This window comes from Giraffa tippelskirchi, chromosome 12 (assembly GCF_054371585.1).
Source record: "Giraffa tippelskirchi isolate mGirTip1 chromosome 12, T2T-mGirTip1v1.2.pri, whole genome shotgun sequence".
NCBI classification, from domain to species: Eukaryota; Metazoa; Chordata; class Mammalia; order Artiodactyla; family Giraffidae; genus Giraffa; species Giraffa tippelskirchi.
In genome coordinates this window covers 106,436,054-106,451,436 of record NC_137286.1, presented here as the reverse complement: position 1 = coordinate 106,451,436, position 15,383 = coordinate 106,436,054, and the positions used below count along the sequence as shown (strand labels likewise).

General features: G+C 42.1%; 1 protein-coding gene across 3 annotated transcripts in view; it reads right to left on the bottom strand.

Moving 5' to 3' along the window:
* Positions 1–15,383, bottom strand: part of XPO4 (exportin 4) — a 90,670-nt gene that overhangs the window by 36,607 nt on the left and 38,680 nt on the right. For 2 of the 3 annotated variants that reach the window (XM_081549020.1, XM_081549021.1), the window contains exons 5-7: positions 14,527–14,643; positions 13,671–13,824; positions 2,447–2,559 (exon numbers count right to left, since the gene is read on the bottom strand). In XM_081549020.1, coding sequence (XP_081405146.1) covers positions 2,447–2,559; positions 13,671–13,824; positions 14,527–14,643 — 384 coding nt within the window. Of the gene's footprint in view, positions 1–2,446; positions 2,560–4,971; positions 6,895–13,670; positions 13,825–14,526; positions 14,644–15,383 lie in introns of those variants that run through there. The other variant, XM_081549023.1, reaches the window with a different exon arrangement.

Genomic DNA, 15,383 nt, shown 5'->3' with positions numbered 1-15,383 from the left:
CATAAAGTGCATGATAAATCAACTACTGATTCTTATGGAAGATGTAGATTCCTACCCTTCTTCCATCACACAGGAGCTCTATCATATTTGAATACACAACTTAAAACCTGAATCCAACACCTGAATAGGGGCAAGCAGAGGGATAAAGAAAGGCTAAGTCCAGCCAAAGACCCAGGGAGGTGAGTGGAGAAGCAAGACAGGAAATACAGAGTAAAGAAAGGCTCATAAGTAAGACACTGGGCTCTGTGGAAACACGGGGAATCAGAGATGTTTGTGGGCCTCCAGTCGAGTGCCTGGTGAAGCACAGGACCAAAAGGCTCTGGGACTGAACACAGACAAGTAGTGGGGCGAGACGGGCGATGAGCAGAAGAGAAGTATGAGGAGATCGTACACCGCTGCGAAGCTGAGAGCTGAGATGGGACCACCAGTATCCACACAGCAAGCAGTGTGAAGAAGAGACCACATGGAAGATCAGAAAGGAAAAACTAAGGAGAGGGGCTTCTCCAACACCTACGGGACAGGAGAAAACGGGATCAGTCGTCAACCTGCAAGGGCCAGAAGGCCATCCAGCCCCCTGAAACCAGAAGGGCCACATCCAGGTCTTGAGGCCGTGACACAGTACATACAAGTGTAGCAATTCAAACCTAGAGAAAAGTGACAACATGGGGAAAAACGCTGCAAAGAGGCAATAAATTCACAGAATTGAAACTTAAAAGTAAACTTTAAAAAAAAAAGAATGAAACAAGATTAGTCACTGACATTTTTCTAACATGACAAAATTAAAATTGTTCATAAAGTGCATATGTGAAAGTAACAGGCCACAGACACAAAACTGTTAAAATAACAAAGCAAAAGGGTTAACTCTCAAAGCTGAGTGATTGCCCATGGTGGCTCCCAGCTGACAGGGGCAGCTGCTGCCGCGTCTAGACAGCTGTTCAGACCAGGAGCCACTTCCAGCACTGCCGGAAAGTTTTCTACCTTTTCAAAAACTGTTTTCAGTCAAATGAGTAATACAGAGAATTGAACTTGGATCCACGTCAAAACAATTTCTGCCCGAGGAGGCAGGCAACAGAGTGTTAAAGTGTAGTTACAATCAATCATCTTTGATAATGATACTGTTTTTACCCATTACTTCTCAGATTTACAGAATAAAATGCAAGGTAATACTCAGTTTGAACATTTCTACAGAAAAATATTTTTATGTACACCGAGGGACGAATAACCTTGTTCTTGCTACTTTTTTTTAAAATATATACTTATATGTCAACAATATTTTAAATGCTGTATAAATAGGCAAGCAGTTGTAAGGCTGGTGAATAGCATTTTTAAAACAAATGAAAAGGTAAACTATAATTAATGGTTGGGATTTAGCAAAATAGCTTATCATTTTTTTAACTGGTCTTTATTTGCACTTTTGTCCCAGTTGCTATAACTAACTAATGTGGATGCTTGCACTGTATCTGCAGACCAGCATCCAACATACACACACTCACACACTCTCTCCCACACTCTATCAGAGAGAGACACACACACACACACGTATTTTCCCCAGCGTCTGCCTATTACACCGGGGGCCCTCTTGGGCCAAGATGGGAACACGTTCCTAACTTCTTCATTATTTAGCAAACAACAAGCAGAACTATTTAAAGCAGGGGTATAGCCGAAGAGAACTGCTACTCAAGAACACTGACTTAGCCCACGGCTGGCAACAAAGTGCACTGCTCCAGAGAGTTCTTCTCATGTGGCCCAGGGTCCTCAGGACTTCCTTGATTCTGCCAGGTCATAAGGTCAACACTCCTCTCAGCACTGCGAGGGCAGTGCCTGCCTTCTCCACCCCCACTGCCCAACCCCCGCCTCCAACACACACACGTTCTACGTGTTGGTAATGTGATGGTAAAGCTGCAACCAACCGGACAAGGAGCAGAGGTGAGGGCTGGGCTAGGATGCCAGACTTCAGCGCTATCTACAAAAATGTCAACTATGCCACTCTTCTCACTAAAGGTTTAATTTGTTTTTAAAAATGTAGCTATTTGCTCACTGAAATGTTATTTATGTTACTATGTAGTGGTCTGATATTGCTATTTTTAGGTGAATTAATAATTTATTTTTTAAAGTTCTCAGTTTGAATTTTTAATATAAAATATAAAATAAAATATAAATACTATTAGCTATAACCCACATAAACCAAAGCTCTTTGGAGTTCTCGATAATTTTTAAGAGTGTAAAGAGGTCCCAAGACCAAGCACATTGAGCCCTATGACATTAAACCCATCCTAATTATATAAGATTCTCATAAACCAGCAAAAACATTTCTATATAATCTCTGTTTAAGCAGAGAAGGCTTCGGAGGAGAAAAGCAACCTTTCTTGTTTCACTTAAGCTGGCCTTCCTGTGGCACCTTTATGTGGCCTCCCTGTGGGCGCGGGTGGGGGGGGGCAGGACTTACGGTAAAGAACAGCTCCATGACCCTGCTGTTCAGGAGGGCCTCCCGCCAGGACTCCGTTGGCTTCAGGAGCACGTTCTGTGAGGACTCAAACATGGCTATATAATGTCTGCCCAGTTATCTGGGGTCAAGGTCAACCACAATAACATTCCGACTTTGTCTTAAATGTAAGCCTAAATATAACGGAGCCATCCAGAAAGAATGTAATGGAAACAGTTTAAGCCTCTTCACATATGCTACACAATTCCTGCCTGTAGCTAAGGAATAAAAGGCATTAAGTGCTGGAAAAAAAAGAATGCTACAGGAATGCAGATAACAGTTCCATTATAATTATATGTCACGCTGTAGGGATACTCGATCTGAGTGGCGGCAACAGAGGAAACCAATGCAAAACAGATGCCAAAACACAGGCAAAAAAAAAGAAAAGAAAAATCAACTTTTGCATTTTTATCCCATCACTTCCCTCCAGGATCTTACAGCAGCTAAAAGCACTTACACAAAATACAAGTCTCATACAGTCTGCTTGGAAAAACAGCATTTTCCCCAAAGAAATACATTTTCTGGGAAATAAAAAAAAGAGAACAGGAAGAGCAAATACACATGGTGCTGAAGGAGAACAAGTCCCACACATTAGAGCATTTGACTTCACACAAAGAAGTTATCTGTTTACACAAATTCTGTCTCAGACTAAAAACCAATGTTTATAGTGTTCAGGCATTCACTTTAGCTGCTTCACACAGAATCCTGTCCTCACCACAGAGTCACCATGACACACCTGCAGGTGACTGTGAACAGAACTCACTTGGAGACACGGACAAAGCCACTGAGGATTTGAGAAAGGAGAAGGCTGTGTGGACATAGAGACAGTGCTGCGCCCCGTCTGCACGAGCCAAGTGCCCACAAACATACGTCAATTAGGCCACGTGCTCATCGCCCAGTGAGAAACTTCAACAGGTTATCCAAAACTACAGGTTGCAAAAATTATACGTAAGCTCAAATGCTATATTTCCATTAAAGCACAAATCATTAACAGAGAACATTACAGGCAATGCTCTCAAAATGTTTTAGAAGATTTTTGCTTAATAAATATCTAATCTCACTCTGTGTCTTAAGAGCAAGGAGGGGCACCGAGAGTTCCTTCAGAAAAGAAGCCATTGCTTGCTTCTGAAAAGTCACCCCAGAAATGGTCTGCCTCCATGTGACTGCTGAACAAAAGTGAAACTCAAACCAGGTTCCGTTCAGCTCACTTTCCCCTTCCTCTGTCTGCCCCCTCGTGGAGTCGGGAGCAGCGGGGACTCTGTACGTGATGGGAAAGACACCACCTCCTCCACGACCTCGTCCTCTCACAAGGCTCCCATTTGGGGTACGGCTCCACCAGAAGGGAACACAATGACTGAGCGCTAGGTCTCCCCAAGAGCTGTCTACAAAAGGGGCTTGATCGCCCTTTAGAGAAACACACTGACGTGTCTGTGGTGAACTTATCTGATGTCTAGGACGTGCCTCACAATAATCTGGGGCTGGAAGAGCACACATGAAATAAAGCTTACAGCTGTTGAAGCTGCGTGTTCTATTTCTGTGCATCTTTGGAATTTTCCACAATAAAAGGTTGGGGCATAAAACAAGGAGGCTCAAACACATGAAATAAAGCACCTGCATAAGGCAGTTTCTGTACTTTACTAAAACGACTTCACTTACTCTTTTCCAAGTTAATTTCCTTAACTTGCTATGTCCCATTTTACTAACTAAAGGCAATTTGGGGGTATTTAAATTGTTTGGTAGTGAAAAATATTTATTAAATACTTACACTGAGTACTATGTTGAGCAAAGATGCACAAAAATATTACAACAATTTCGTTGTTTTTTTTTTTAAGGAGTCACAACCTGACGTTAAAATGGTAATAAACTGTTATCTGTTGGATATCCAAATCTAATACACAAAATATATGTGTATAATCACTACATACTTTCAATTAGGAAAATAACAGAACTTAATACACTATATGCTCACTAAAGTGTCAAGATTCTACTTCACATCAGGGGAGCTGTGCAACAGACTCACTGAGCCTTGATAGAACGGTCAGGCCACTTGCCCTGGGTTTCATTCATGCAGCTGCTCAGGCAGCGCAAACGCATGTGGCTCTCAAGTGAGGAGTAGTGGAGGCCCCTGGAAGGCCCAGCACAGAGCGGGGGTGCTGGGGCAGAAGCAAAGAGGGCGTTTATGGACTCTGCTAGCCCTGGACACAAGGAAAAGCTCATTTCAGCCTGCCAATTACAAAACAGCAAGGGCTTCATCCAGGTCCTTTGGTAAGGGAGAGGCGATAAGGACAAAAGTAAGTATTACAAAAGGAAACGAGACCTAGACCAAGACACTTGTTCAAGTCTCCTTCCTATCTTTCATTCAATTACAAAGAGCATATGCTCCATAAATAGTTGTAGATATCAGTTACTCACATTAAGAGGAAATAGGTAAAAGTTTGAGAGAGAGCTTTTTTTCCAGATGTGAAATGGAATTACATGCAATGGCTCACCTAAACATTAGGTGCAAAATAATCCTCAAATCTTTTACTTCCAGTGTTAGCTTCTCTTGATCTTGGCTGGTTTTAAATGCACTGATTCCTGTGCCCAGTCTCTATAGGAAAATGTCCTTAAAAAGCTGACAAGCAGGCTGGTTTTAGAATCGTCATTCCTTACATGCTCTCCACACCACAAGAAGACCTCAGACTTTAATATCTGGCACCATCAGAAAATACTTTTCCCCAACAAGTATTTTAAAGGTCCAGGTGAGTTTTGTTTTCTAACTCTAAACCTAGAAAGGCACTTTATCTCTAGCATGACGCTTGCCTTCTGTTGAGAAAGCTCACTGGTAACACGCCTGGCCAAGAGGCACGCTGACTGTTTCCCGAGGAGTCACTCTAGACCCTACAGACTAACCCACCTTCTCTCTACCGCTCAGCCACCTACCACCAGGCGTTCATAATAAGAGTGAACATGTGCTCCAGTCTGTACAACAGGACACAATCGTATGACTCAGTTATAAATAATATCTCTACTAAAATAATGTAATTATCCTCAGACACATTTTAATATGAACTTAAAACATAAGAACAACAAAATGAAACAAATTTTTAAAAACTATTCTATTCTAACAAGAAACACACGTTCTCAGCACACTGTCCTGTGAAATGGCTGGAGTCGCTTCCTGTGAAATGGCTGGAGTCGCTGCCTGTGAAAGGAGAGAATAGGGACCCCTATGCTGCCTGAAATACTGCTATTAACAACATGTGTTCACACCACGGTTCAACTAAAAACCCAGTTAGAAGCATATCACAGCGTGAACACACCAGTCACCCACAGATCTGGACCGTAACTGCAGACTCAAAATAATGTAGAAAATTAAGATGATTCAACTTTTGATTTGGTATTACCAGTTACTTATGTATCTATGTATAAGCGACCCCAAAATACACTTCTCCCAGATAATTCTTAATGTAGAATACTTTAAAAACAAAAGGAGAAGACCATCACTAAAGTTCAGAAATCTAGCGCTTTTCCTCTTAAGAAATTATTTTTAAATGATTTAAAATTTAAATGAAGCAGTATTTCTTCTTCTTTTCCAGTTTTGTGCCTTTCTTTATTCTTCCTCTTCTGTGACCATCACATCCCTTCTTTCCATGATCCCAAAATCTTTACCTTTTTCAAGTTCTTGTTTAATAACTTGTGATTCTCTTCAAACCTAGACTATGATACATAAATGATAATCACACTTTTCTTTCCCTGATAGACAAAAGTTAGTTTCCCAAAAAACTATTAAACAAAGCAAGAGTCTCGAACAGTTTTAGCAGAACAACAGGTTCCTATTTAAAAGTTGCAAAAGGCTCAGTTTACAGCGCTACTTTAACAGCTGTGTCATAATACCAACATTATATTGCTTTATCTTTTTAACTAAATGCATTATCAATAAAGAGAAGTCTGACAATGAAGTGATCATTTACTAAATGATCGTTTATTGCATACCTGTCAGATTTTAGGAAACATACAAGTCAATCTGGTGATTAATAACATTAAATAGCAATCGTTTACCAAAATTCAAATCAGATTTTAAACCAAAAATTTTCTGGGGCTATGGCTTTACATATTTTTTTTAAATAAATACTAAACTCAAGTAATTCATATTTTGTATCAGAACCATTCATTTGTGATCAAATAAAATTCAACCCACATGACAGCCACAGGGAGCTGCTTTCAGCTTTTAATAATCCCACATTAAAAAAAAAAAATCTGTCATCATGTCAGTGTCACTTCACCTTCCCGTGTTTTCACCAACTTCGCGAACAGGAGCTACAGTACAAGGAGTCCCGTGTCCCTGGACACACTACAAGCCCCTCTCCGAGCAAGGTTGCAATGCTGAAGTGGAAACCCAGTGTCTTCCAAGCTCCGCACTCTCAGTCCCCTGGAAATTGGTCACAGCTGGAGGCTAACTGCACACCCGGTGTAGAATTAACTCTCCGGCTCCTGGCCTTCCTCCCGTAGAGAGTTTACAGAGCTCTAAAGCTCTCCTCGGGTGAAGCTCGCCCATCCAAGCAACCAGAGGCACCAGCACCTGGCCTGCCCTGGGACCGCCGGCCAGAGCCTCACACATGGAAGAGCCAGGAGCACAGGCTGCCCGCACCAGCCACAACTGTCAGTGGATAAACCAGCCAAGTCTTCTGTCTCAACCACACAGCGTGACCCGTAAGTACAGGCTCTTAACACAAAGGGAAGGTCACCTTGGAAACACACATGCAAATGAGATCCTGCTCATCTGCGGACCCCTTGGGCCCCTTCTGCAAGAAATCACCACGCAGTGGGGACCAAAGCAAAGCAACAACTCCACAGCTCACACCACCTTAACAAGTTACCCTCCAGCAAACAGGGAAAGGTTGGAGTCTCAGGAGCCTGGCCTTGCAAGCACCTCACAGCACAGGGAGCCCTCACAGCAACCTCATGCACATCTTACAGAAGGAATACCTTAACTCCCCCATCTCCCCATACTCTTTGTCCCACCTCATTAAGTAAAATGAAAAAGTTCAGAAGCAAGGCGAAGCCCAGTTTTTCTCCTGACATATTTAATCTCCGTTGGTACTACTTTTTCTAACCACAAAAACCTCTACTTCTGGTACAGCACAGAACCATGGAGCCCAGTCTCCCATAGCACTTAGTCCAAGGAACCAAAGTCCTTTGAAATAAAGGAGAACTGACCTCACCTGAAAGTCTTCCAAAGCCTTGCCTCCAAATAGCAACGTTGGCTTTACTGGAAATCCTAGAGTAGGGGAAGCTTCTGTTCCCCGTTACTATCTTATGATCCAGTTAACTTCCCCAAGAGCTTGAGCTGAAAAATTTTACCAAAACCAAATCGGATCCACAAAAATAGAATACCAATAAAAGGCAGTGTAACCAAACTAAAAAAAGAATGACTACTTATGCCAACATACCACACATACCTGCCAAGCATTCTTATTACAAAACGACATTGTCATCTCTGATGAGCGTTGCCAACACCCGAGCATTTATGGACGCTAGGTGAGCTGACGGCTAAACAGTGTCAGCAGCACAGACAGACACCCGAGGCCTAAGCGACGACTGCTGAGCTGCCTGCTCAGTAAGCAGGACGCACGCACGTGTCAGGCATCTGTCACCACATGCTGGACACTGCATGGAGCTGACCACCCAGCACCAAGACACAGCCACGCTTCCCTGCGCTCCCAGACAAGCAGCAGACAGGCACTGTTCAACACGCTAACGAAAGGAACGTGACACCTGAGAAGTGGGCCAGTGGGAGAAAAGCACACACAACATGCACGTCAAAAGCCACAGCAAAGTAAACGTGGCATGGCTGGGGTGTGGGACATAGGGTCAGCCAGGAGGCAGAGAACTCCATGGGCAGAGGCCCAGGGCAGAAGGAGGCAGGGCCCACGGGGGCAGCGCATGCTTTTCAATGGGGGTGGAGGTGAGACAGAGGACCCAGGACGAGGATGCTCCCTTTAGACAATAATAATCCGCAAAAACGAAAGCAGGTGGATTTCACCTCAGATCTTTAAAGACAGTGAGCCCAGAGTGGCTGTCTGTGACATCTGCCAAAGTGCAGGAGCTACAGGCCTTGCACTGCCAGGCCTGGAGTGAGGACACCTCCATAAACCACTTCTGTGCATATGAAACCTACCTGTAAATCCTTAAAAACAAAAGACAGTTTGCAGAAGACATGTACACAAAAAATTCAAAAACAATCCACTAAAAATACTATTTGAGCTAATAAGCAGGTTTAGCAACGTTGCATGGTACAAGATGAATATACAAAAACTTGTATTTCTATATACCAGCAATAAACACAAAAATAATTTTAAAATCAGTTGTTTGTAATTGAACTAAAAAAATAAAATACTCAGAATAAATTTAACAAAAAAAGTATTAAGAGAGAGTTGAAAGAAAAAAAAGAGATCTAAAAAGTGGAAAGACATCCCATGTTCATGGATTTGAAAACTTAATATTTTGCCACTTGTTAACATGGCAACTCTCCTCAAACTGATCTACAGATTTAACATAATTCCTATCAAAATCCAAGCAGGCTTTTTTGAAGAAATTGATAAACTGATCCTAAACTCCAAATGGTTACAAAAAAAGACACAGAGAAGACAAAATAATCTTGAAACACACTATTACATTTACAGTCAGGTGATTTTACACATGGAGACCAAAGCAATTCAACTGGGAAAAAAGTACCTTTACAATAAACTATGCAGGAACAACAGGATATTACATGTAAAATCCCATTATACCTTATATTAATATCTCCACAAAACTTAAAATGGATACTAGACCTCATGCATGATAGACCTACACACAAGGGCCAAAACTATAAAACTCTTAGAACAAGATAAAGGATTGAATCTTTGTGATCTTTAGAACAAAGAGAACCAACACAACTCAACTTACTATAAATCTACAATAATCAAGACAATATGGTTTTGGAGAAAGAACAAACAGATCAATGGCACAGAACAGAGAAACCAGAAACAGACCTACAGACACACAGTCAAATGATCTTTGAAGAAGGAGAAGACTAATAAAATGAAGCAAAAAAAGTCTCCCACAAAGGCTTAATTACTAGACATTCACATACCAAAAAAACAGAATCAAGACATAGACCATATACTTTTCACAAAAGTCAACTCAAACTGGATCACAGACCTAAATGAAAAAATGGAAAACTGCAAGGGACTTCCTGGCGGTCCAGAGGTTAAGACTCCGTGCTTTCCACGCAGAGGACACAGGTTCAACCCTGGTTGGGCAACTACAATCTCACATCCCGTGAGGTGCAGCTGAGAGAAAAAAAAAAGAATCTTGTAAAACTCCTAAAAGACAATATAGGAGAAAGTCTAGATGATCTTGGGTCTGGCTGAATAACAAGGCACGATCCATGTAAGAAAGAACTGATATGCCAGACTTTACTAAAATTAAACATCCCGGATCTAATTTATATTCTAATTGAGTTAAATGTGATCATTAGATCTTTTACAAGGTATAAAACTAACCATTCAACTCCTGCTGTTTCCTAAACAGTAGATCTCTGAGTAATGGCCAAAATTAGAAATTATGTCAGAACTGGGTTCCTTGCAACTAATTTTCTTAATCAGCAATGACAATATATTAACAGCTAAGATGTTCAACCTGGATTTAGAAAAGGCAGAAGAACCAGAGACCAACCTGCCAACATCCACTGGATCATAGAAAAAGCAAGAAAGTTCCAGAAAAACATCTACTACTGCTTTGCTGACTACGCCAAAGCCTTTGACTGTGTCGATCACAACAAACTATGGAAAATTCTTCAAGAGATGGGAATATCAGACCACCTCCTGAGAAATCCGCATGCAGGTCACGAAACAACAGTTAGAACTGGACATGGAACAACAGACTGGTTCCAAATCAGGAAAAGAGTACATTCAGGCTGTATATTGTCACCCTGCTTACTTAACTTATATGCAGAGTACATCATGAGAAATGCTGGGCTGGATGAAGCACAAGCTGTCATCAAGATTGCTGGGAGAAATATTAACAACCTCAGATATGCAGATGACACCACATTAATAGAAGAGAGCTAAGAACTAAAGAGCCTCTTGATAAAAGTGAAAGAGGAGAGTGAAAAAGTTGGCTTAAAACTCAACATTCAGAAAACTAACATCATGGCATCCGGTCCCATCACTTCATGGCAAATAGATGGGGAAACAATGGGAACAGTGAGATACTATTTTTTTGGGAGCTCCAAAATCACTGCAGATGGTGACTGCAGCCATGAAATTAAAAGATGCTTGCTCCTTGGAAGAAAAGCTATGACCAACCTAGATAGCATATTAAAAAGCAGAGACATTACTTTGCCAACAAAGGTCCGTCTAGTCAAAGCTATGGTTTTTCCAGTGGTCATGTATGGATGTGAGAGTTGGACTATAAAGAAAGCTGAGCGCCGAAGAATTAATGCTTTTGAACTGTGGTGTTGGAGAAGACTCTTGAGAGTCCCTTGGACTGCAAGGAGATCCAACCAGTCCATCCTAAAGGAGATCAGTCCTGAATATTCACTGGAAGGACTGATGCTGAAGCTGAAGCTCTAGTACTTTGGTCACCTGATGCAAAGAACTGTCTCATTTGAAGAGACCCTGATGCTCCACAAGATTGAAGGCAGGAAGAGAAGGGGATGACAGAAGATGAGATGGTTGGATGGCATCATCTACTCAATGGACATGAGTTTGAGTAAGCTCTGGGCGTTGGTGATGGACAGGAAGGCCTGGTGTGCTGCAGTCCATGAGGCTGCAAAGAGTTGGACACGACTGAGCGACTGAACTGAACTGAGTTTCATTCCACTGCCATAGACTTTGTTCTACATTTGAGCTAATCCACCCAAAGGAAGAAATGTTTGACTGCAGTTCTTGAGCCAGCAAACAGCTATAGAGGAACACACACAGGCAAAGAGACACGCCCTTGTGCGTCGTGACACAGGATCCCATCCCGCAAGATTGAGACTCACTTTTCTTGACACAAGGAGCGCTTGCATTCAAGTGCCACTGCAGTCCTGCTTATCATTTTTAGAAGACAGGTCTTCCAAAGCCCTCAGTACACCTTATAAAAACATTTTGTATGTGTGTATCTTTAAACAAATTCTGTTTCCAAACTCCCTGAGCACTATTTCCCCCTACAAAACAGTTGTTCTTCAGTCAATTGAATTTTCCTGTAAAACAGAGTCTTTAAAGTTGGCTACAATATACACAGCATAACTTTCCTTGATTTTCCCACATATCACTAATGTTTTAATAGTTCCATATGGCCTGTTACTTTTTCAATCTGTCCCAAAGTTTTTTAATATCTTTCGTCCCCTCCACCAGATCTTCCCTGGTGGCTTAGACAGTAAAGCGTCTGCCTATAATTCGGGTAGACCCGAGTTCAATCCCTGGGTTGGGAAGATCCCCTGGAGAAGGAAATGGCAACCCACTCCAGTATTCCTTCCTGGAAAATCCCATGGACAGAGGAGCCTGGCAGGCTACAGTCCATGGAGTCGCAAAGGGTCAGACACAACTGACCGACTTCACTTTCTTTCTTTTCCCCTCGAACCCCAACCAAAACTGGGGCAAAACTTACGACTGCAAAATAAAAGGGGAAATGTTTTTCAAAGCAAACCTAAGGTAATATGTGCCCCCTAACAATTACAAGGAATATACTGAAGATATAAAGCTGATTATCAGGAGAAAGAGGGCTCGAGACTAGGGTGGAAAGGATTAACCTCCCTGTGAGCTCCACCCCGCTCACTGTGACCCCCTCTGGGCAAGAGGTCTGGGGACTCATTCCCCTTCCCAGCATCTGACAGCTCACGTTCTGTCACATAAATGAGTAGCCCCCCACAAACCCCCAGTTTACAGCTGAGAGGATGAATGAGTTCCCATCTGTGCAGAGTCCACAGTGCATCCTCATGTCTAAAATGGCTGGGTCTCTACGTCCTTCTGCTGATCGTCTGCTCTTTTCTCCTAAACAGACCCCCATCCTCCGAGAAGGGACTAACACACACAAAACAGGTTAAATAACACCGTGTAACTTCCTGTACTGTAAGGAATAGATCAGATCAAGGAAAACAGAGCACAGCACAGACAGCCAGCTGATCAAGCAGACTCCTATGAGCTCAGCAAACATGTGCTAGCTACCAAGAGTGTTGTAAATGCATCCTCTTGTTCAATTCACTCATAGTCCATGTCTCCATTCTACAGGTGGATACAGTGAGACTCAAAGGAGTAACTAATAGGCCTGAGATTGGCTGAAACTCCAGCCTGGATCTGTGACTCAACTAGGATGCCTATTACTGCTTTCAGTGTATCAAGTGAGCAAATGTTCTAGAAAAGCAAATCAAACTCTAAACTAAGGAACAGCAGCAGTTCATTTAGAACAGTTCTAATAGCAGTTCTAATATACAAGTATCTCTACTTAAGTAAATAATTAAAAAGCAGATACTTTCTATCTATAATATAGTCCATTTAAACTCTGTACTACTAATAATGTGCTGTGCTTAGTCCTGTCTGACTCTTTTTGACCCCATGGACTGTAGCCTGCCAGATTCCTCTATCCACGGAATTCTCCAGGCAAGAATACTGGAGCGGGTTGCCGTGCCCTCCTCCAGGGGCACCCAGGAATCAAAGTGGGGTCTCCTGCATTGCAGGCAGATTCTTTACCGCTGAGCTACTGAACTTTTCATGTTTTATACTGGGAAAACTTTTTGAGGAGTAAACGTATTGCTACCTTATTATCTACACTTTAACAACACTGCAATCAACAACGATCAAATGGAGAACTCCCAACTAGCCTTAAGGAAAGTCAGCCACAATCTGAATGGAATCACAGGTTACGGGAGAAAATGACTGGGTTTCTTGATAAAACTCCCTCCCCACTAAGGCATGCAGCTATCCCTTGGTTAGCAACAGCCTGGTGATGTACCACGCTTCTATGTATTCAACCCTCTTCTACAAAGTTATAAATGAAACTTTAAATGTCCTAAGTATTCCACTGCACTGTGATAATATAAAGTAAAATTCTATTTCTAAAAGGTTCTTCTTTTCTTTCAAAAACACGTTCTCTTGACCTACAGAGACACAGTGCCTTCAGTTACAAAAGTCACGCATGACCGCAGCCACACGTCAGCCTGCGGAGGCTGGAAGGATATGGTTTGGAGGCAGAAAGTTCCAGCTGAGGACGTGGTTGGCCAGGGCGAGGTAGCGCTGGAACACGGACGACATCTGGGCGCTGAGGTGCTCCTGCAGGCTGAACTCCTTCAGCACCTCCACCGTCAGCAGGAAGATCTGGCGGAGGTCTTCCTCCTGCAGTGAATTAACCACACATGCTGGTCAAACGCTTATACAAAATACATTCCCTTTTAGAACCATAAAAGCAAACGAACAGAAACCTTAAAATTTCCAATGGAAAGCATGACTTCTTTAAGGACACCTTCCATTTTTAGGCCTGCCTGGAAGTTACATCACAGAATGCTCTCAAGTGATGCCATCTGAAGACACCACCATCACTTACAGGCCACTCCCCAGAGAAGCAGGTCTGAGGTGAGGGCCAGTGGCTTCAGCGTGAGCCCTCCGATTGAAACCAGTGTCTTCACATAACTCACTTTGGAGCCAAACAATACACATGAAACAAAGAGCCCATGCCATCTGCAATAACACTGAAATACACAGCCCTTTCTGGCACACTGCCAGGCCTATTTATAAAGCCAGCAGTGTCCCACCAACTGAATTAGTTCTATCTAAACACAATGCGAACAAAATTAATAAGCTGAGGATCTTAATAGTAGCATTTCCATTTTAAGACTAAAATTAAACAAATAATCTTAAATCATCAACTATGTTCACTGAACCTATCGCTTTACTGTATCCTATGAAATCACAACACAAATTTTCATGTACAGGCTATCATTCAATTAGATAAAAGAAATGTTCTCACTCCACTAGGAGCAAATTGAGTAAAAAATGAATGATCTAATGATTAAAACATAAGAACAAAAATAACAGTACCTGGAAAACTCTTTTGCAGTTGCCATGGAACTCCATACTCAGTCCAATGTTGCTTGTTTTACTTGAACTTGAGAATTCACTCAACAGTGCAGTGAGAATTGAACAGGCCAAAGTTTGCTGTAAGTATTCGATAACAAATGATCGTGAGTCACTGTTTTCCCATGCTTGGTTTCAATACAATATCTGTTCAAACATAATGAAATGCTTTTATCTCTGGAGCACCCATCATATCTTCTGCCATGAGAAAACCACACACAACAGGGTAAAGATGAGCTCGCCGCTCCTGGTGGCCTTGGAATTGTGGGGTACATCAGCTCACCCCAGTTATGGGAGACTCTGAGCCTGGCACTCAGGACGCCCTCCTACTGCTCCTCAATCACAGTATAAATGGTATTTTAAGATGACTGATATTTAATGCATTATTTCTTTTGATTCACACAATCCATATCCCCATTTGACATTTGAAAGAAGTGAGAGTCAAACGTCAAGTCATCAAGGCCAACTGAGATCTGAACCCAGGTTTGTCTGACTCTAAGTTCTGATGACTGTAACCTGTATTTCCAAACAGAAGAAAAGTAAAACAGATTTTACAGTCTCCAAAATATTAACCAGGTAGTACTGCTGAGTTTTTACAACTGAAAACAAAGATTTTCCTTCTTGGTGGGTGTATCAACAGGCCCAACTATCAGCTTACTGCTTTTACTCACAGTGTCAAGGTACCATGACAGGGATGATACCACTTACTCTGGCAAGTTTCCAGAGGTTACACAGAAATATGCACACTACCCACAGAAATATGCACACTACCTCTGAACAACCCAAAGATTAAAGTCAGGATGATACTATTTATGCAGCTT